The following is a 22683-nucleotide window of genomic DNA, read 5'->3' as shown; positions in this document are numbered from 1 at the left end:
TGGAGGAGATTGTCCTTTTTATTAATCCTAGTATGTGTGATGCTTTACAAACAGTCATTCTTGTATGGGATTAATTCAAAAAACTTTTTCCACAAAATAATTTTTTCAAAGAAAAGTAAAGAACTCCATTAAACCAAAAATGAGCAAAAATAAAATCAAATAATCTACCAAGCGTGAAACTACCACAAATCAACATCGATAAATAAATGAAACCCAAAACGAACAGAAATTATAATAAATAGCGAGTCAAACTCAAAACGAGCAGAAAATAACATGAGTAGGGCTCAAAATCCCTATGCCTTCCCAAGGCCAGAACATAACTTGCACTTTTCTGAAAAAATATAATATTTTTACTTTTATAACTTTAATAAATCAAATAATATTAACATTTTGATTAATAAATATCAGTGTATGTACATTAAACTTACAATGCACATTCATTTGTATGAGAAAAACTTACTTTGTGGAAAAAGTTTTTTTTAATTAATTTATGTTCGTTTTATATTGCCATAGTCTTTTCAAGGAAAATGAAAATAATACTTTAAATCTTTTCGTTTTTAAGAATTCGTAGCTTGGCCTGCTATTTGTATGCTGGAGAAAATTTTTCAGCAATTTTTAACAACATACACCATTTTACAAATCTGGACACAAATATTAGTGTTTAATTTAGTTTCATACCTCCTCTAGTTGAGCTGAAATAGAAAACTTGATATCATTTGCAAAAAAATCTGTTTATTTTCTTTGGTAGCTTAGATACGCTTACGATATTTTGATTTGGTTAAACTTTAATAGCAGGAGTAGCCCCGAAAGTTTGAACATAATACCCTCAGTCGTTCTTGGGATACTGCTGAGATGCCTTGTTGGGAATTAGCATTAACACAGTGCATTTTGATTTTAATCTTAAGTAAACATTTAGTTTTTAAACATAATGGGCAAATGGAAGGCGAGGTGTGGGCGGGGGATTAGTTGCCCTCCAATCACTTTCAATTATTGAAAATGGCATTAGCCCTTTCTATTTTCAATCGAATAAGCCCTTTTCGAAGTTTCTACAATAACTCCTTCGATACGAAGTGACCTGGTCTAACCAAAAAAATAATAATAATAATAATAATACATTGTACCCACATCGCTCTTTACTATAAGAATGTCAAGCCTTCCAATCACTTTTGACTATTAAAAAAGTACACTAGCCCCTTCAATTTCAAATCGAATGAGCCCTTTTTGAGTTTCTACGTCAACACTTTCTATAAACACCTGATGCCCCGAGGGCATAAATTACAACCCTTGCCCTAAGGGCTGTGACGGGGTTGTCATCCTCAAAGACCTAATTTCCATAATTTTCAACTACGTTGAACAAAATAGCTATCTCAAAATTTTGATTGGATGTGTTTGGGGAAATGGTGGGCCTGAGAGGGGCTTTAGTTGCTCTCCAATCACTTTCAACTATTAAAAAAAGCACTAGCCCTTTCTATTTCCAATTTAATGAGCCCTTTTTGAAGTTTCTACGACAACGCTTTCTATAAAAACCTTATAGACCTCCTGGATGCAACTTATACCCCTTGTCCGTCGGGCTGTGGGGGAGGGGGGTTAACATCCTCAAAAGCAGACTTCCCAGAAATCTCAACTATGTTGAATAAATTGGAAATCCCAAGGCTTTGAGTGGGTGTGTTTGGGGAAAAGGTGGGCCTGAGAGAGGGGTTAGTTGCCCTCCAATCACTTTCAACTATCTAAAAGGGCACTAGCCCTTTAAATTTCCAACAGAATGAGCCTTTTTTGAAGTTTCTATGACAAAGCTTTCTATAAAAACCTTATATACCCCCAGGGCATAACTTACAACCCTTTCCCAGAGAGTTGTAAGGGGAGTGTCCTCCTCAAAAACATAATTTCTATCTGGAAATCAACTACGCTGAACAAAATGCCTATCTCAAAATTTTGATTGGATGTGTTTGGGGAAATTGTGGACGTGGAAGGGTTGTTAGTTGCCTTCCAATTATTTTCAACTATTAAAAAGGGCACTAGCCATTCCAATTTCCAATAGTATGAGCCCTTGTTGAAGTCTCTACAACAACTCCTTCGATGTGCCCTGGCATGGAAAAAAAAATAATTCGATACGAAGTCCCCCAAAAATGTTTGTGGGAAAGGTTGGCTTGAGAGGGGGGTTAGTTGCCTTCCAATTACTTTCAACTATTAAAATGGGCACCAGCCTTTTGAATTTCCAATCGAATGAGCCCTTTTTGAAATTTCTACGACAACGCTTTCTACAAAAACCTTATATGCCCCAGGGAATAACTTACAACCCTTGCCCTTAGGGCTGTGGGGGGGATGTCATCCTCAAAGACCTAGTTTTCAGAACTTTTAACTACGTGAACAAAGTGGCTATCTCAAAATTTTGATTGGATGTGTTTGGGGAAAAGAAGGGCGTGAGAGGGGGGTTAGTTGCCCTCCTTATATGCCCCCAGGGCAAAACTTACTACCCTTGCCCTGAAGACTGTGGGGGGAGTGTCCAGCTCAAAGATAAAATTGCGGACCTTTCAAATGTGTTGGATAAAATGTCTGTCTCAGAATTTTGACTGAATGTGTTTGGGGAAATGGTGGGCGTGGAAGGGGTGTTAGTTGCCAATTAAGTCCACAAAGCCCAATCACTTTCGACTATTAAAAAGGGAACTATCAAATTCCAATCAAATGAGCCCTTTTTGAAGTTTCTACGACAACGCTTTCTACAAAAACCTTATATGCCCCAGGGAATAACTTACAACCCTTGCCCCTAGGGCTGTGGGGGGGGTGTCATCCTCAAAGAACTATTTTCCAGAACTTTTAACTACGTGAACAAAATGGCTATCACAAAATTTTGATTGGATGTGTTTGGGGAAAAGTTGGGCGTGAGAGGGGGGTTTGTTGACCTCCAATCACTTTAGACTATTAAAAAGGGCACTAACCCTTTGAATTTCCAATCGAATGAGCCTTTTTTGAAGTTTCTACGACAACGCTTTCTATAAAATTTTTATATGCCCCCAGGGCATAACTTACAACCCTTGCCCTGACGGCTGTGGGGAAGTGTCCTCCTCAAAAACATAATTTTCATCTGGAAATCAACAATGCTGAACAAAACGGCTATCTTAAAATTTTGATAGGTTGTGTTTGAGGAAATGGTGGGCGTGGAAGGGGCGTTAGTTGCCGTCCAATTACTTTAGACTATTAAAAAGGGCACTAGCCATTCCAACTTCCAATCGAATGAGCCCTTTTCGAAGTCTCTACGACAACTCCTTCGATACGAAGTGCCCTGGTGTGGAATAAAAAAATAATAATGCATTATGCCAACATCGTTATTTACTTAAGCAGCGCGATTGCGCTGCCTATGATATGAATTTCAAATTTTTATCTATAATAGGCCCAGGGCCTCTATTTTCAGTGGCAGCTGAAATAGGTTTAGATTGTGCATTATTTGAACCTATATTGTACGCATGACCAGTGTCAGTTTTCCCTAAATGCATAGTTCTGCACTTTTGATTTTTGGTTTAAGGCACCAATTCTCCGCCCATAAGAGGCAACGCTATAGCGTTGCTTATAGCAAAGGCCATACGGCTCCAATGTTTTATTATTTTTTTCCCAGAGTCACTTCATATGAAAGGGGTCGTCATAGAAACTTCGAAAGGGGCTCATTCGATTGGAAATCGAGAGTTGTAGTGCCCTTTTTAATAGTCGAAAGTTATTGGAGGGGAGCTAGCCCCCCCCCCACGCCCATCATTCTCCCAAACACATCCAATCAAAATTTTGAAATAGCCATTTTGTTCAGCGTAGTCAATTTTTAGATAGAAAATATGTTTTTGAGGAGGACACTCCCCCACAACCCTCAGTGCACGGGTTTTAAATTACGCCCTGAGGCCATATAAGGTTTTTATAGAAGGCATTGCCGTAGAAACTTCAAAAAAGGCTCATTCGATTGGAAATTCAAAGAGCTAGTGCCTTTTTAATAGTCGAAAGTGATTTGAGGGCAACTAACCCCCCTCTCACGCCCACCTTTTCCCCAGACACATCCTATCAAAATTTTGAGACAGCCACTTTGTTCAACGTAGTTTTAAGTTCTAGAAATTAGGTCTTTGAGGATGACAACTCCCCCACAGCCCTCACAGCAAGGGTTGTAAGTTATGCTCTAGGGGCATATAAGGTTCTGTATAGATAACGTTGTCGTAGAAACTTCAGAAAGGGCTCATTCGATTGTAAATTTAAAAGGCTTGTTCCCTTTTTAATAGTCGAAAATGATTCTAAGGCAACTGACACCCCTTCCACGCCCACCATTTCCCAAGACAGATCCAATCAAAATTTTGATATAGCCATTTTGTTCAACGTAGTTGAAAAATCTGGAAATTAAATGTTTGAGCAGGACACTCCCCCCACAGTCTTCAGGGGCAAGAATTATAAGTTATAAGATATGCCCTAGGAGAATATATAGCTCTTATGAAGGACAAGATCGCATTAACTTTACTGATGACTTATTTAACTAGAAATTGGAAGTTCCAGATTACTTTATAGCGTCAAGAGATACCGAAGGATGACCCGCCCCCCCCCCCCAACCCTTTTCTCCCAAATGCATCGAATAAAAATTTCGAGATAGGTATTTTGTTAAAAATAGTTCAAAGATCGTATAACAAAAATTCTGGTGTCGAAAAAAACCCATCAGGGCCCGGGGGCAGGCGTTGTAAGTTGTAGTTGAAAAATCTGGAAATTAAATGTTTGAGCAGGACACTCCCCCAACAGTCTTCAGGGGCAAGGGTTATAAGTTATGCCCTGGGGGCATATATGGGTCTTATGGAAGGGATGCTCGTATTAACTTCAAAGAGGGATCATGGGATTGGAAATTGAAAGTTCTAGTTCACTTTTTAAGAGTCAAAAGAGATTGGAGGGCACCTAGCCCCCCCCCCCCCCCCTCCACGCCCTTTTTCCCTCCAACCCGTCCGATAAGAACTTTGAGATGGCTTTTTTTTAAAATAGTTCAAAGACCATATAACGAAAACTCAGGGGTCAACATAACCCCCCAGGCAGGACCATAGGGCAGATGTTGTAAGTTATGCTTTGTGAGAATACAAGGTTCTAATTGAAGGGTGGTTCATAGAAAATTCAGAGATGGCTCATTTGATTGGAAATTGAAAGTTCTAATTCAGTTTTTTAGAGTCAAAGGAGATTGGAGGTCAACTAGCCCCCGCCCCACGCCCGTTTTTCCTCAAATGCATCCAATAAAAATTTTGAGACAGCCATTAAGTTAAAAATTGCTCAAAAGTCAGATAACGAAAAGTCAGGTGTCGTCACAACCCCCAAGATCCCGGGGGCAGGCGTTGTAAGTTATGCCCTGGGGCATATATTGTTGGTATGAAAGTGATGCTCGTATAAACTTCAGAGAGGGCTCATTTGATTGGATATTGAAAGCTTGAGCTCAATTTTTAATAGTAAAAAGAGATCCGAGGGCAGCTAGCCTCCCCCACGCCTTCTTTTTCAAAACCCATTTAATGACAATTTTTTGATAGAAATTTTCTTAAAAATAGTTCAAAGGTCGGATAAGACAAAACCCGGCGTTAATACAACCCCCCAGGGCACAAGAGACGGCGTTCCAAGTTATGCCTTAAGGGCACGTATGGTTCTTATGAAAGAGATGCTCGTATAAACTCATAGAGGGCTCATTTAATTGGAAATTGAAAGTTCTAGTTCACATCTTAAGAGTCGAAAGAGTTAAACTAGCCCCCCCCCCCCACACTCTTTTTTCCCCAAATCTGTCCGCCAAAAATTTTGAGATAGCCAGTTTTTTGGAAATTTTACAAAAATTAGATAACAAAAACGCCCCCCCCAGAGCACGGGGGGCATTAATTGCATATTATTGGTATCAACTCAGTTGCAACCAGTTGGATAATGCCCTTCTTGACACACAGGAGGCGAGTGGTCAAGGTTCATGGTGATGGAGACCAATCTTCATTTTTTGAAATTGCAACAGTCATTACTGGAGTTTCGCAAGGTACTGGCCTTGGCCCAACATTGTTCAATATCGATGTTAATGATGCCCCACATGTAGTCCGAAATAAACTAAAGCTTTATGCTGGGGATTCTAAAATAATTGGTGTCTAGTGACTTTTGGATCGCTTAGTTAGTGGCTCAGCTAAAACTGAACATACCTCTTTCAAAAGTCTAGGGGAAATGCCATCTTGACCTGTTGACTTATTTTGATCCAGCTTTTCAAACTGTCTATACACTAACCTAGAATCAAGTATGAGGGCTAGCATAAGGCTATCAATTTGGTAATTAGGCTCTTCTGGTCGAGTTATTTCGTCTGGGGTTGTAAATACTGACATAAACTGTTCATTTGGTAAATTTACTATGTTGTTAGGATTAGTAATCAACTGTAGAATTTAATGGTACATTTAAATTATTTATGTGATAAGAAAAGAGCTTTCCTCCTCAAAAGCCACATTGCAGGCTTATATATAAATGGAGTCGGAACGACTTTATCGCCACTTTGTATTATGACCTTTAAAGCTGAAGAGACAGCTATTAGTAAATCTAAATGGATTGTCTCTCCACAAATATTCGCTGACTAAAATTTTGGCCCTCTCTTTACCAAAATTCATTTTTTTTTTTACTTCACAAAATGGCAGAAAACTTGACTTTGTTGTGGTGTGGTCTCTTTTTCTGCCTCGACACAGTGCTAGAACTTTCAAATTCTGTTCGAAGGATTCCTTGCTTGATATTCTAGGACCACTCGTTCAATACAATCAGTCCTAGAAAAAAAATACCCAATAATTACACATCCATGACTAACCGTCTCGGAAAGATATGAAATTTAGCAATTTTATATAGAGAGGATTGTAACCTCTGCAACAGAGTTCTCTGGGAAGCTGAATGGTGCAATTTTCCTCAAAATTTTTCCACTTTTTGCTCTTTCCCATCTTTTAAAAGCAACAAATTTTGGGGGTCTTAACTTTTGATGGACAACTTTAAAATTAATACAAATTTCATGTTTTGTATCAGCATCAAAATTTAATTATAAATTGGTAACAAAATTTTTTTCGTAGGGGTTTAGGTTACTATTGGCACGATTAACTCTTTACTTACAGCTCATCCTAATGAGCTGTTTGATCGACCCCTGGATGAAGTTTTTTTCTTTTTATTTTATAAATATCCTATCCGACAGAGATGGAAACATGATTTCAGAGTATCAAAATAGTTACATCATGAAAACACCTTACCGGGGACTTAGAGGATCTGCAAAATTTCATATCCTTAGGACTGGATTTTGGAAACTCAAAAATAGCGTGTAGTATTGTATAAGTCTGCAGTGAATATGATCATAAGTTTCTATGGGCTCTCAATAGGATAGTACTGTGGCAAATAGACTACACAACAAGCATGCATTTTCAAGATACAGGGCTGAATAATTGAATGTGCATTATTTGGTTACCTAATGATTACCCATAGCAATATTAATTAGTCTTTAAATGATGCTTTCCGTTCGCTCAAGTTCTCCAAGTGACTTTACTAACCCATCTGAAGCAAACTCGAACAAGATCCACCACTGCTTTCTCAACTAGTTATGTGGTTGCTTACTTTTTAACTGAAATCATAATAAAGTTTATACATCTTTAAGAAGGCACCAGAGGCTCTATCGCCAGAATCATAGCTGAATGAATAGAATCCTTGCATGCAGCAAAATGTAGCTAGAAAGTGTTTTTCAGATCAGTTTGATCCGATCTGAAATGATCAGATTAATCCCCTAGTTGTTGTTGCCTATGATGAGAGGCTGGAGAGGGTTCTAAGTGTTCCCCCCAGCGTTTACCCCCCTCCAAAAAATACCCCCCCCCCCGTAAAATAACCCCCTTGGAAAATACCCCCGTGGAAAATCACTCCCCAGAAAATACCTCCGAGGAAAATACCCCCGTGGAAAATCTCCCTCGAAAAATAACATCCGTGGAAAATACCCCCCCTTGAAAAATGCCCCCCCCTTCCCTTGAATAATACCCCCCACCCTCCTCGTGGAAAACCCCCCTTGGAAATTAAAGCTTTCAAAACTAGAGAGTATTTTCCGGGGGGGGCATTTTCGGGGGATAAACGCCGGCCACCACTGGTCAGGATGATAATATATTCTTTAGTCTGATAGAAGGATCAGGTAAAAGAAGGCCTTGTTAAGATACACCCTGCTTGTTTTATATTGTTCTTAAGACCCACCTCTTGGACGTTAAAGCTTATACTGATTTTCGGTAAGATATTAGTTGACTCTTGTCACCATTATATTATCTAACTTGTTTAAAAAAGTATTCAAATTAATTTCTGTAGATTGACTTTCAATGAACCTTGTGACATAGTAAAGAAGTCTGACTAAGAAGCAAAATTAACATAATTTTAATTCAACCGTCCTCTTCTTCCCAGTATTGAAGCAAGCCAGTTTGTTTTTACTGGTTATTAATGCTAAGGCCCCACTTATTTAAAGTACTTTTGGTCCACTACATTAGTCAATTACTTGATACTACGTAAGTGGAAATAGAAAAGAATGTCGAATAATTCAACCCAAAAATTGGCTTTTATGCCACTAGTTTTCAAACAGTTCCTGGTAACGAACTGTAAGTAAGGAGCGACCCGGCTCAATATTAACCGAAACTCTAAAAAATGTAGGTTTCAGAAAAGTAGATGTATAAAATGAATCGATTTTTTATGCTGATTTCAAATATATAAGTTTCATCAATTTTAGTCTAACCCATCAAAAGTCACGATCCTGAAAAGATTTGCCTTATTTTCGAAAACATGGGGAAACACACCCTAAAATTGATGTAAACTTAATGAAAATCAAACCGTCAGATTCAACGCAACAGAAATCACTACTGTAGATGTTTAAGCTCCTATCTGCAAGAATGTGGAATTTTGTATTTTTTGCCAGAAGAAAGATCACGGATGCGTGTTTATTTGTTTGTTTTTTTGTTTTTTTTTCCAGGGGTCACAGCATCGATCCAGCAGTCCTAGAATATCGCGAGAAGGCTAATTCAAACGGAAATTAAAAGTTCTAGTGTCCTTTTTAGGTGAGCGAAAAAATTGGAGGGCAATTAGGCCCCCTTCCGCGCTCATGTTTCCCAAAGTCACCCAATCAAAATTTTGAGATAGCCATTCTGTTCAGCATAGTCGAAAATCTAATAAAGATGTCTTTGAGGATGACTTAATCCCCCACAGTTCCCGGGGGAAGGGCTGCAAGTTATGAGCTTCGCCCATTGTGTACATATAGTATTGGTCATTGGGAAGTATACAGACGTTTTCAGGAGGGATTTTTTTTGGGTGGGGGGGGGGGGATCAGAGGAGGGGATTACATGGGAGGATCTCCTCATAGAGGATGTTTCCTTGAAGGAAGGGATATTTCTATGAAGAGGGTGCCAGATTTCCCAGCATTATTCAAAAAAATGATCAGAAATTAAATAAAAAAACAAGTTTTTTTAACTGAAAGTAAGGAGCAGCATTAAAATTTAAAACGAACAGAAATTATTACATATATTAGGGGGTTTGCTCTCTTATCAATACCTCGCTCTTTAAGCTAAAGTTTTTTTTAGTACTTTCAAAACAGCTATCTATTCTAATTAAACGGCCTTTGTGATTCAAGGATTTGTGATTCGAACAAAAATCGAACTTTAGCGTAAAGAGCGAGGTATTGACTAGGGGGCGAACCCCCTTATATACGTAGTAATTTCTGTTCGTTCTAAGTTTTAATGTTGCTCCTTAATTTCAGTTGAAAAAACTTGTTTTTTTAGTAAATCAAGAAAAGGAAGTGAAGAAAATTTACTACCTGCTCTTCCTTTACAGTTCAGCTACCGAAAAAATAGCTACCTGTAAATATTCTTGTGATTCAAATATATTTTTTTTCCTTTTTACTGGCTTAAAAATTCCACACAAGACGTTTTATAGCCAATCAGGTTTTAAAAAGGCCGAGTTATTTGTCTCTCCATAAATAAGGAATAATGGGATTGGCTCTCAAAACATTGTCGAAGATTTTTACTGAATAAACAGCATAATTTTCTTACCATGGATAATTGGAAAGTAATCTCACTTTTTCTCTTTATTTTAACAAAACTAATTATATTATTCTATTTTAATTAAGATAATTAGTTTTGAACCCATCTGATACATTTTGTTTTACAGGGTGAACAAATTGGATTTGTTATTGCTACCGATGCTGATACTCTTCCAGAAAATACAGAAATAACATATTATTTCAAAGATTTGACACCAGTTAATCCCACTCCAAATCCTGTAAAATCTCTTTTCAGTGTAGAAACCGGTGAAAATGAGGGCAATCGTGTTGGAAGGATCTTAGTTGCCCCAGATATTTCTGAGCTTTATGGTTATTATGGAAACTATGTCCTGACTGTGGAGGTAAGCATGACATTCAGTTATCTAGCGCTGTGAGTTCATTAATGCAGTGCCTAGATTAAATATCCTTGGAAAGATCCAACATGATTAATCGAAATTATAGTTCAAGTTATCAATAAAGGACATTCCAGTAAGTTTTTTCCGAAGTATAGTTTTAAAATACCCGTCAGAAATTAATAAACAGAATCAAGATTCTTGGGGATACTTTCTCCAGTGATTCCAGTTTCCTTTCAGTTTTTTTTCTTTTTTGCATATTAAGAATGTGTAAAATATTCAAAGGCAAGTCTACTGACTTTCTGTGGAGTGTGGAGGGATTTGAACTAACCGGGAGGAAACTAAAAAATGGGATCTGTATGTCAGGAGTATGCGTCGGTACAAGATAAATATTAGTTCTTTTGGTTATATTCTATGGATTAATTGTTGTAGAAGAAGAACAAATCCTGTAAATCAGTGAAGCTGTTCTGTTTTCCAATTAAACGTGTCTGTCTGTCCTGAAGCATGGCAAAAATTGGATGAATACATTGGTTCAAGATAAACTCTCGACTACAGTGATTTCATCTCACGAAAAACTGCTCAGAATTGTCCCTTTTTTTGAATCGCCTAATACTGGTAATGGCTCTTGACCCTCCTCCAAAAGACATTACTTAATTTGTATTCTATTTGAAAAGCTTTTTTTTCGAATTTTCCTGTTTGCGTTGCATATCAGTGGCTATGGTCCTTAAATGCTGTGCCTTGTTTGTCCCCGTGCCGGACTGTTTTTTTTAACTATATTTCTCTTATATAAAGTGTAGCAGTGGTGGTCTGTCTTTTTTATTTCTTATGCAGGGCAATTGTTGCTTCTGTTTGTTTGTGGTGATATTAGCAAATTTTTGTCCAACTTTTGCTGTCTAGTTGACACCAAATTTTGGTGCAGAAATTAAAGTCTCATGAGACTCCACTGTATTGAAACTACAGCAAATTCCATGTACAGAGGTTCAGCCAATAAATCTTCAAAGAAATGGTTGGAGCGTAAAATTTACAATTTTTTTTTTTCAGGGCAAAAACCCAGATGCTCTATCAGGAGAGGGTCAGTTTTTGATATGTGTTCAAGATGTGAATGACAACGAACCCAATATAACATTTCCTATGCAAGGTGCAAGTTTTAGCGTTAAAGAGGTTAGCAGCATTTATTATGTATTTTGAAACACATTATTTATCTTTCATTTTTGCATCATAGGTGGTACAATTGTTTGTATATTAATTTTAATTTTCAATTCAGAATGTACATAAAATCTTAAGACTGTGTTCTTTTTTTCTAATATGGGCACCTGGCCTTTTTTACTTTGATTATTTATAAAATTTTTAAAAGAGTGCTAGTGTTAACTCCTAGCAAAACTGCAAATCTTCTTATCAAAATGAGAAAACGTCAAAGGTCCTTTCTCTGGTTTTAAGTATGAAATATACTCGCTTTTTTAAGGCTTTTGTGCACAGTGTCAGTGTTCCCCATTTGTAAAATTCAAATTCCCTTATTAAAACGAAAAAAGTAACAGTAAATTTGTTTGTTTTTCGTTTGAAGCATTTTCAATTTTGCTTTTATTTTAATTTTTTTTTTATCAATTATCAGTAAAAACAAGTTTCAGGTTATTTATGAGAAATTTTAAAAAATTTTAAACTCAGTCTGGAAAAAACATACTATAATTTAAAAAGTTAATACTACAGCTGGTTTCACCTCATATGGGCCGTGCCGCTGCCAATTAACGTCCCTTCAGCGTTTGAAATCAAACAGTTCGTGGTAACGAACTGTAAGTAAGGAGCGACCCGGCTCAATGGTAACCGAAACTCTAGAAAACGGGTTTTTGATACCAATAGATATATCAAAAGAATCAGATTTTAATGCTAATTTCAAATATATAAGTTTCATCAAGTTTAGTCTTACCCATCAAAAGTTAAGCACCTGAGAAAATTTGGCTGATTTTCGAAAAAAGGGGGAAACACCCCCTAAAAATGATAGAACCTTAATGAAAATCACATCATCATATTCAGCTTATCAGAGAACCCTACTGTACAGGTTTCAAGCTCCTATCTACAAAAATGTGGAATTTTCCATTTTGTACCAGAAACATGGATTCGCGTTTATGTGTTTTTTTGTTTTTTTGTTTGTTTTTTTGTTGTTTTTTTCCCAGGGGTGATCGTATCGACCCAGTTGTCCTAGAATATCGTGGGAGGGCTCATTGGGACGGAAATTAAAAGTTTCAGTGCCCTTTTTAAGTGACAAAAAAAAATGGAGGGCAACTAGGCCCCCTCCCACGCTCATTTTTTTCCCAAAGTCACCCGATCAAAATTTTGAGATAGCCATTTTGTTCAGCATGGTCGAAAATATGATAAAAATGTCTTTTAGGATGACTTGATCCCCCAAAGTCCCCAGGGGGAGGTCTTAAATTTTTTATCTTGAATAATTTTTTACTTAGATGTTTTTTTTTGTGTATTTTGACATACTTTTTCAGAGTTGTTTTTTTCGGGGAGGTGGGGGATGGTGAGGGTGGGGGGCTATATGGAAGGATCTTTCCATGCAGGAAATTTTCACGGGGGAAGGGACATTGCTATGAAGGGGGCGCCGGATTTCCCAGCATTATTAAAGAAAAAGATCAGGAATTAAATAAAAAAAAACAAGTTTTTCAACTGATCAACTGATTGTGATTAAGAGGTCATTTTTAAAGAACTGGAAAAAAAATTCGAACTATAGTTTAAAGAGCAGGGTATTGACTAGGGGGCGAACCCCCTAATATACGTGTTAAAAATTTATGAATATAGAAGTTCGTTACGTAAGTTAATTCTAAGTTACGTATATTTATTACTAATAAAAACGTTCGTAAATAAAATTATACAAGTTTCGAGAAAGCCATTTAACCAAATATAATATGCAAATCTTGTTTTAATTATTCATGTACGGTGAGCCGAACTCAAAACCTGCTTTAATTCGAAAACGTACAAAAATTAAATTAAAAAAAACAAGTTTTTTTAACTGAAAGTTAGGAACGAAGTTAAGACTTAGGATAAAACGAACAGAAATTATTCCGTATATGAAAGGGGCTGTCCCCTCCTCAACGCCTCGCTCTTTACGCTAAAGTTTGACTTTCTCACAACTCTATTTTTTTAAACAATAAAAAAACTTTAGCGTAAAGAGCGAGGCGTTGAGGAGGGGACAGCCCCCTTCATATACGGAATAATTTCTGTTCGTTTTAAGTTTTAACGTCGTTCCTTACTTTCAGTTAAAAAAACTTGTTTTTTTTATTTAATTCAAACTCAAATGCGGCAATACTGTTGTAATAAATACAGTAGATATTTTCTGCCAATTTTTTATTTTTTAAAGACATGATATACACCCGATTTCTAGTTTATTTTTGGTCAAAGTAGAATTTGAATTTAAGAGGCTTAATTGCCCTAAAAAGGCCTGGCTAGGTTTAAGAATCAGTATTGCAAACGCCAAACGAAGATATAATGGAAAGGGAAAGAAAAATTCAGATATAAGTAGAAATCTCATGGTATTGTCCCTGCTGAAGCATGCCAAACATTGAGCATCCAATCCCCTTGTACAATTGTACTTTCCCCTCAAAAGTACAAATCTTCAAAATAAAGCTAAAATTTCAGGGGAACTATCTCCTTCTATCATTTAACTGCAGCCTACAGTGATAGTTTTTTTGTTTGGGAAACACTAATAACTACACATATATAAGAAACTTATTTGAGACTATTCTATACGAAAGATTTGAAGGACCTGATGGAGGCTTAGCTAGGTATTTCAGCGCTTAGCCATCATGTCAGTTGTTCCCCCTATCTCCACCACAAATACAACAATATAATTAGATCATAGTGTTGACGGAACTCAGTTTGGTATTTCCTCACAGTCTGTACCCTAGGACATCTGTCTGCCCTTGTCCCCCTCTTCCATAGCCACTTGGACCTGACTGAATCCAAAGCTATATATATCACAAGAAATGGATTGGATTGACAAAAAGCAAAAGAAAGGACTATGTAACAACTTTGGCATGAAACATGACTCATAGCAGGGGACTCAACAGTCGTATCAAACAGTTTGTGGTAACGAACTATAAGCAAGGAGCGATGCGGCTCAATAGTAACCAAAACCCTACGAAACTGAATCTTTATAATAATGGATCATCAAAAGAATCGAATTTTGAAGCTTATTCAAAATATCAAGTTTAATATTAACCATCAAAAGTTACGGGCCTGGGAAAAATTTGCAAAATTTTTGAAAAAGTGGGAAACACCGCTTTGTTTGTTTGTTTTTTCAAGGGAGTAATCCTAGAGGATCGAAAGAAGGCTCATTTTATCTAAAAACAAAAGATCTAGTGGCCTTTTTAAGCGACCAAAAATATTGAAGGGTAGCTAGCCTCCCCCCCCCCACCCACGCCCTAGTTTTTACTATAGTCGTCTAATCAAAATTTTAGTTAGTCATTGGGTTTAGCATAGTCAAAAAATCTAATAACTATGTCTTTAAGGAAGACTTGACCCCCTACAGCCCCCGGGGGAAGGACTGCAAGCTATGAACTTTGCCCATACATATAGTATTGGTTATTGGGAAGTATACAGATATTTTTCAGGAGGGGAGATTTTCTTAGATGGGGGGGGGGGTGATTAAGTTTGTGGAACTTTCCACAGAGGAACTTGTCATGGAGGAAGAGAATTTCCAGTCGAAGGGGAGCTGGTTTCATGGCATTACTTAGAAAACGATTAGAAATCAAATAAAAAAATAAGCTTTTTCAACTGAAAGTTAGGAGCAACGTTAAAACTTAAAACGAACAGAAATTATTACATATATATAAGGGGGTTGCTCCCTCCGCTATACCTCACTCTTTACGCTAAAGTTATTTTAGAACTTTTATTAAAGCTTATTATTCTAATTAAACGGCTCTTGTTTTTCAGGAGTCATTCTTAAATAATTAGAACAAAAAGTCAAAATTTAGTATAAAGAGTGAGGGATTGAGGAGGGGCTATACCCCATCATATACGTTATTATTTCTGTCCATTTTAAGTTTTAGTGTTGCTTCTTACTTTCACTTGAAAAAACTTATTTTTATATCTAATTAATTGAAAGGATGACACATTATTGGCATGAACCTATTAGTTCTTTCTTTTGGGCTCCCAAAAACGATTACCGAAAATCAGGGGCTGCTCTTTGATTGTTATATATAAAAAAAAACCACAAAGACCGTTCAAGTATCCATATCTGTAATTACAACAACTGCGGTTTTTTTTTTTTTTTTAAATGTAGACATAATTTAATCACAAACAAAAATCACTGAAAAAAGAATGAAACTTAGTAACCTGGACTTGTATTACCCCTCCAAAAAAAGGCCTTAATTTACATCAGTGTTTTCGGGTTCCCATTCCACAACAAAGTAAACATATATATAAAACATATTAAATATATAGAACTACTTAAGAAAGAAAAATCACAATTCATAAACCTGCAGGCAATGGTGTCTCAACTGCTTGCGGAAGCCAGACCTTTGAACAATATCCCTAATATAAGATGACCTCTGTGACCACAGCACCGGAAGAATATGATGAGCAGAGAAAACAGACCGCACAAACACTCTAATCTGCCTTCTATACATACCAACCTGTTTCGTTAGATGCTCATGGACATCAGCAGCTGTCTCAAACATATGACAAAGACACATCGGAGCAATATCATTAAGAGTATCAGACATTAGTTGAAGCTTATAAAATAAGCACAACCCTAAAAACGGTAAAATATGGATCCGCGGATAAATATTTCTAGCTGAGGCAGGTCTATCAATTCCATAAATAGCACGCTACGCTGAATTCTGGAGAACACGCAAAGGTTTCAGGTGAACATAAAATGTTCCAGACCAAACAGAGCAACAGTATAGTAAATAAGGATGGACTAATGAGAAATATAAAAGACGCAAAACTTTCTGCGGAAACTGATGCTTTTAGCTTCCTTATCATACCTATATTCCTTGCTACGTTCGACGCTATACACTGCATGCTAAATAACCTAGTAAGTAGCAAAATACACCTAGACCAAAATTCTGTTAATTCAAACATTAAGATTTAAATATTGACGAAGACCACACTGCCTTTCCATATCAAACAAACACAATTTAAAAACAATAGGGAATTTTTTTCCAAGACAGTGCAATTTAAATCGGTGAATATTTCGGCCCTATGTACAAGGGCCGTCTTCAGCACAACATTAAAGAAAAAATATATATAAAACAAACTTACATCAAAGTATGAAGTTTAAAACTAAAAATGCTTTTAAAAAACGCTTTTAAAAAACCTTCAAAATAGCCCCAGTATCCTTACTTCAACGAAGTTCAACCGGGACTGATAAATAAAATGATGAGAGAGGAAGGACTCATTCAAACGAAATAAAATAAAATTATTATAAATGCAAGATTTCTAAGCCAACCTTGTTTTTTAATTCACTAGTTTTCAAAGCCTTTGTATAACAGGTTTGGTGCTATTGTTAGAGGGTTCAATAAACTTTTTTTCCGTACCATTTTTGATTAAATTTGAGCATAAAGACTTAAGTAAATATTCTCATAAGTCAATATTTAAAGAAGCGTTTTTATTTATTTTTAGCCTAATTTCGATTGATTCCCGGACCACCTGTTTTATGCCCAAATCACTACTAATGAGAGAAGTTTTCAAAAAGTATTTTGTGGCTGGGATTATCAAATATATGGCTAGCTAAAGCAGAATCAAAGGAGTTATTAAAATTATTAGCAATTAACGCTTTGTCTATGTCTTCTTTATGCTGGTGTATCCGTTTTTCTAGATTCTGATGAGTTTTGCCAACGTAGTAATTGCCACAATCGCATGGTATTAGATAAACCCCTCTTTGGCGAGTAACTGGGGTTTTATCTTTACCGGAGTTTAAGAAATTTGTGATTTTAAAATTATTGGTGAAAACTAAATAAAGATTGTTTTTGTGCAAATATTTTTTTATTTTTGTGGTAATTCTTGGGATGTACGGAATATAGATGTGGCTACTTCTGAGCAATTATTAAAAAAAATAGAAGAAAATTATCACTTAATCGAAGACTCGGCGACAGGGATTGATGGTTAAGTTTTATTTAATCTTGTTAAAATCTGTAATAAGTTTTCAATGTATTTTCAGTTTCGTGATTCTTTTTATCAACAAATAAATGGGTTACGAATGGGAGCAGCTCTATCCGGCCTACTGGCTAATATTTATGTCGAGAACCTTGAAAATTGGGCATTAAATTCGTATTTTTTAAAACATGTTTATTGGGGTCGTTACATGGATGACGTAATTTCACTTTGGAATTATGGGGAAACTGAACTTCGGGGTTTCCTAGATCATCTTAATACTTATGATAGAAATTTGCAGTTTACCCTAGAAATTGAATTTGAAAATAAACTACCATTTTTAGATTTGCTAATTATCCGTAATGCTAATAATTTTGACTTCACTATCTATAGAAAACCAACACAAAACAATAGATATCTTCATTTTAATTCAAATCACCCCCCACAAGTAAAAAGAGGAGTTGTAACTTCTCTCATTGACCGTGCCCTGAACATTTGCTCCGATTCATACATAAAAGCAGAAATAAATTTTATCAGAGATATTCTTTTTGGCAACGGATACCCCATTCCTTTTGTCAATAATACGATTAACCATAGACTAAAAAGACATTGTCGTAAAATCAACGATATTTCACAATGTGAGGCTCCGGAAAAACCCTCTAATATAATCTATCTTCCGTACATCCCAAGAATCACCACAAAAATAAAAAATATTTGGACAAAAAACAGTCTGTATTTAGTTTTCACCAATAATTTTAAAATCACAAATTTCTTAAACTCCGGTAAAGATAAAACCCCAGTTACTCGCCAAAGAGGGGTTTATCAAATACCATGCGATTGTGGCAATTACTACGTTAGCAGAACTCATCAGAATCTAGAAAAACGGATACACCAGCATAAAGAAGACATAGAAAAAGCGTTAATTGCTAATAATTTTATCAACTCCTTTGATTCTGCTTTAGCTAGCCATATATTTAATAACCCCAGCCACAAAATACTTTTCGAAAAATCTTGTCTCATTAGCGATGAATTGAGGATGAACCAGGTAGCCCGGAATCTATTAAAATGACGCTCAAAATAAATAATAATATTTGTAAAAATAGGGACTTAGGAGAATTTTCACTAAATGTCTTATGCTCAAATGTAATTGAAAATTATCAAACAGAATATTTTACTGAACAAATTGACAATAGCATTGAACCCATTACAAAAAGGTCTTTAAGACTAGCTGCTAAAAAGCAAGATTAGCTTTGAAAACTTGCAGTTGATAATTTCATTTTATTTCGTTTGAAATGAATTCATCCTCTCTCATCATTTTATTTATCAGTCCTGGTTGAACTTTGTTGAAGTAAGGATACTGGGGCTGTTTTAAAGATTTTTTAAAAGCGTTTTTTAAAAGCATTTTTAGTTTTAAACTTCGTATTTTAATGTAAGTTTGTTTTATATATATATTTTCCTTTAATGTTGTGCTGAAGACGGCCCTTGGACATAGGGCCGAAATATTCACCGATTTAAATTGCACTGTCTTGGGAAAAAATTTCCTTATTGTTTTTCAGTTGTGTTTGTTTGATTGAGATTTAAAAGAGAGTACATAGTCAAAAAGCTTAATCGTGCTTCTGATTTATGAACATGGTTTCCTCGAATTGTTGAATTAAAAAAATGAAAAAAAGGAAGGAAGAACATCCTCGAATAAAAAGGATGGTAAAAAACCAAAAATACAGCAGGAACTGAAAAAAAATTCTGGAAAAGTAAATAGTGAAAGTGCTGGAGTAGTAATTTTCAACAAGATTAGCAAAAAAAACTAATGGAAATAAACCTTTTTTCAGATGTATCAACAACATTTTGCTATTTTTTATTTAGTCTTCTCCTTAGGGCCTTAGGGATTTGATCTGCTATAAAATGTCTCCTCTTTCCAAATTAGGTCCAAAAATGGCTCAAAGCTACTTAAGGGCTGGTCTGTGTTTCTGAACTCAAATTTCGCTAAAAGTATTCTATTTCTTTTTTTCTTTTTTTTTACAGGGAAACCCAGTAGGACAGAATGTAATGATTGAAACTGGCACGAGCTCTCGACCGCTAGTTGTTGTTGCCCATGATGACGATGCTGGAGAGAATGCTAATATATTCTTTAGTCTAATAGGAGGATCAGGTAAAAGAAGGACTTGCACTCACATGCACTTTTTTTTGCTCTATACTGATCTGCTCTCTTGGTAAAAAAAAAAATGACCAGTTTTTAAATAGGAATAAGTCTAGCTATGTAACTGTTTTAATGTTCCATCTTAAATGTTTTCAAAATTTGTAGTTTAAAAACAGCTTTTACTATAATGCATGGATAATGACCTTGCTATATTCAAACGTGCTCGTTTGGCTGGCTGTTTATCAAATAATAAACTGTCTATAACTTTGGTTCGATTTCACTTTTTTTGTGCACAATGAAAGAAAGGTTAAGATTACTTAGCGACTTTTTTCTGGAAGGAGAAGCACAGAATGCTAAAGACTGCTTTTTTGTGATCCACCGGGAGCCAAACAATTAACAGTCCTCCCCAAATGGGATAGGAAGTGGTCATAAGGAAAGATTTAAAGGAAATTGAGCTTTAGTGGAGGAGCTTAAAATTGAATTTTTGAATAGATCGAGGTGGAAGAGAAGTGTGTACATCCGTGTTGCCCTCTGACGGTTTTGTGTGGCATGAGCTGTTAGTTGTTTTCGTAATATTTTGCTGTTCTTTATTTGGCATAAAACTGTAGGGAAACCTTACACTTAGCAGCAAAACATGTGAAAATTCTTTGACGATTATGCCAATAAGTGTAAAAATATTAGCCAAACTAAAATTATCTTCTGAGTGATAAAATTAACCCCCAATCTAAAATTGAAATAATAGATATAAGTTATTCCGCTACTGGGACAGGAAAATTCTAATAGTATTTGAAAGCTCTTCCTTCTAAAGATATGAATAACTATTCTTGGAATTAGTAGCAGTGTCGTCTACCTTGTGGATCGTCAGCTTTCTTTGCCCAGATTTTTTTTTCTTGGTAGTTCTAAAGATTTTTTTTTCTTGGTAGTTGAAAAAGTGATGAATTTGCCCACAATAGATTTTCAAAGTACAAAAGTATTCCATGACTGATGTTTTCAAAAATATGGCTGCTTATATGCTCAAACAGTAGGCTGTACGAAAAGTATGATTCAATCCGGCATTCTAGGGTAAAAATGAAAGAAAGATTGAGATGGCTAGTGCAAGTTCTGCGAATGAAGGATGAGAGATTTCCAAAGATTGTCCTTTTCGGCCCACCATGAAGGGCTGAACGGAAAGCAGGTCGTCCGCGGCTGGGGTAGGAAGATGTCATAAAGAAAGATTTAAGGGAAATAGGAACTTCCTGGGAGGGTGTAAAGAGGAAGGTTTTGAATAGAATGGGATGGAGGAAGCTTGTGTAGCTGTGTTAGCCTCGGGTGGACACATGTGATGTGCCCAATTCTCTACCACCTCGATTTATTAAAAAAGTCATTTTAAGCTCCTTCAATAACCCACTTCCTACCCCATTCGGGGACGAACTGCTAATTGTTTGGCTCCAGGTGGATCGCAAAAAGCAGAGCCTTTAGCGTTATGTCCTCCTCCATCCAGTAAAATTGGCTAAGTAATCTTGACCTTTCTTTCATTGTAGACAAAGAAAGTGAAATCAAACCAAACTTTTAGACAGCTTATTATTTGATAAATGACCAGTTGAAAAAGCACTTAAGAATGTTCTTATACGATTCTTCTTGATGACATTTAATAAACTTTCTTCAAACTTTTGAAGGACCACGTATTTGAACCGCACTTGACCATTCTCTTTTCCTTGATCTCCAATATTCTAATTTTAGTTCATAGACTTATTCTCCTATTCTTATAAACATTCAGCTGTGAAAATAATCCCTTTCATCTTCACTGGATCCACTACCTTCATCTAGTCTTCAACGGAGTTTTGATAGTCTATCTGATAGATATCATAGGCAGCACAATAGCACTGCCTAAGTAAAGAACGGTGTTGGCACAATGTATTATTTATTTTTTAATTTTTTGGTTTCTGGTCTTAGACCAGGGCACTTCGTATCGAATGAATTGTCGTAGAAACTTCGAAAAGGAATCATGCAAGTTAAAATCGGAATGTCTACTGCTCTTTTCAACATCTAAAATGAATTTGAAGGCAGCTAACACCCCTGCAAGCCATTTCCCCAACCATATCCACTCAAATTTTGAGATATCTATGTTGTAAAGTAGAGCTGATTTCAAGACAGAAATTATGTTTTTGAGGAGGACAATCCCCCAAAACCCTCAGGGCAAGGGTTGTAAGTTATGCCCTGGGGCATATAAGTTTTTTTTTATAGAAAGTGCGTTCATAGAAACTTCAAAAAGCGCTCATTCGACTGGAAACTCAAAGGGTTTTTGTCCTTTTTAATAGTTATAACCTTCTAAATAGCAACTAGCCCTCCTCTCATAACAACCCTTTCCCCCAACACATCTAGTCGCAATTTTGCTATAGCCATTTTGTTAAACGTCGCTTAAAATTCATGAACTTAGATCTTTAAGGATGACACCCACCCCCACAGCCCTCAGGGCAAGGGTTGTAAGTTATGCCCTTGAGGAATATAAGGTTTTTTTTTATAGAAAGCGTTGTCGTAGAAACTTCAAAAAAGAGCTCATTTGATTGGAAATTGAAATGGCTAGCGCCCTTTTTAATAGTCAAAAGTGATTGGAAGGCAACTAACACCCCTTCCACGCCCATTACTTATCCAAACATATCCAATCAAAATTTTAATATAGCCATTTTGTTTAAAGTAGTTGAAAGGTCCGGAAATTATATCGAAGAGGATGATACTCCGCCCTGAGCCCTCAGGGTAAGGGTTGTAAGTTATGCCCTGGGGGCATATAAGGGTTTTATAGAAAGCTTTGTCGTAGAAACTTGTAATAGGGCTCATTCCATTGGAAATTCAAAGTATTAGTGCCCTTTTTAATAGTCGAAAGTGATTTGAGGGCAACTAACCCCCCTCTTACGCCCACCTTTTCCCCAAACACATACAATAAAAATTTTTAGATAGCCATTTTGTTCAAAGTAGTTAAAAAATTTAGAAATTAGGTCTTTGAGGATGATAACCCCTTCAGAGCCCCAGGGGCAAGGATTGTAAGTTATGCACTTGTGGCTTATAAGGTTCTAATAGATAGTGATGTTGAAGAAGCTTCA

The 22683-nt window shown here is 36.3% G+C and overlaps 1 protein-coding gene and 1 pseudogene across 1 annotated transcript in view; both read left to right on the top strand.

The window, feature by feature from the left end:
- LOC148952353 (cadherin-AgCad1-like) overlaps positions 1-22683 on the top strand; it is a 229081-nt gene that overhangs the window by 123130 nt on the left and 83268 nt on the right. The window contains exons 17-19 of the mRNA XM_089089826.1: positions 10156-10389; positions 11422-11541; positions 19492-19618. Of these exons, the coding sequence (XP_088945952.1) occupies positions 10156-10389; positions 11422-11541; positions 19492-19618 (481 nt within the window). The remainder of the gene's footprint in view (positions 1-10155; positions 10390-11421; positions 11542-19491; positions 19619-22683) is intronic.
- On the top strand, positions 17684-18720 carry LOC148952354 (uncharacterized; annotated as a pseudogene).

Source organism: Artemia sp. Qi Xiang Cuo, chromosome 5 (assembly GCF_049724085.1).
Source record: "Artemia sp. Qi Xiang Cuo chromosome 5, ASM4972408v1, whole genome shotgun sequence".
NCBI classification, from domain to species: Eukaryota; Metazoa; Arthropoda; class Branchiopoda; order Anostraca; family Artemiidae; genus Artemia; species Artemia sp. Qi Xiang Cuo.
The sequence above is the reverse complement of the archived record's forward strand: the minus strand, read 5'-3'. Positions and strand labels throughout refer to the sequence as shown.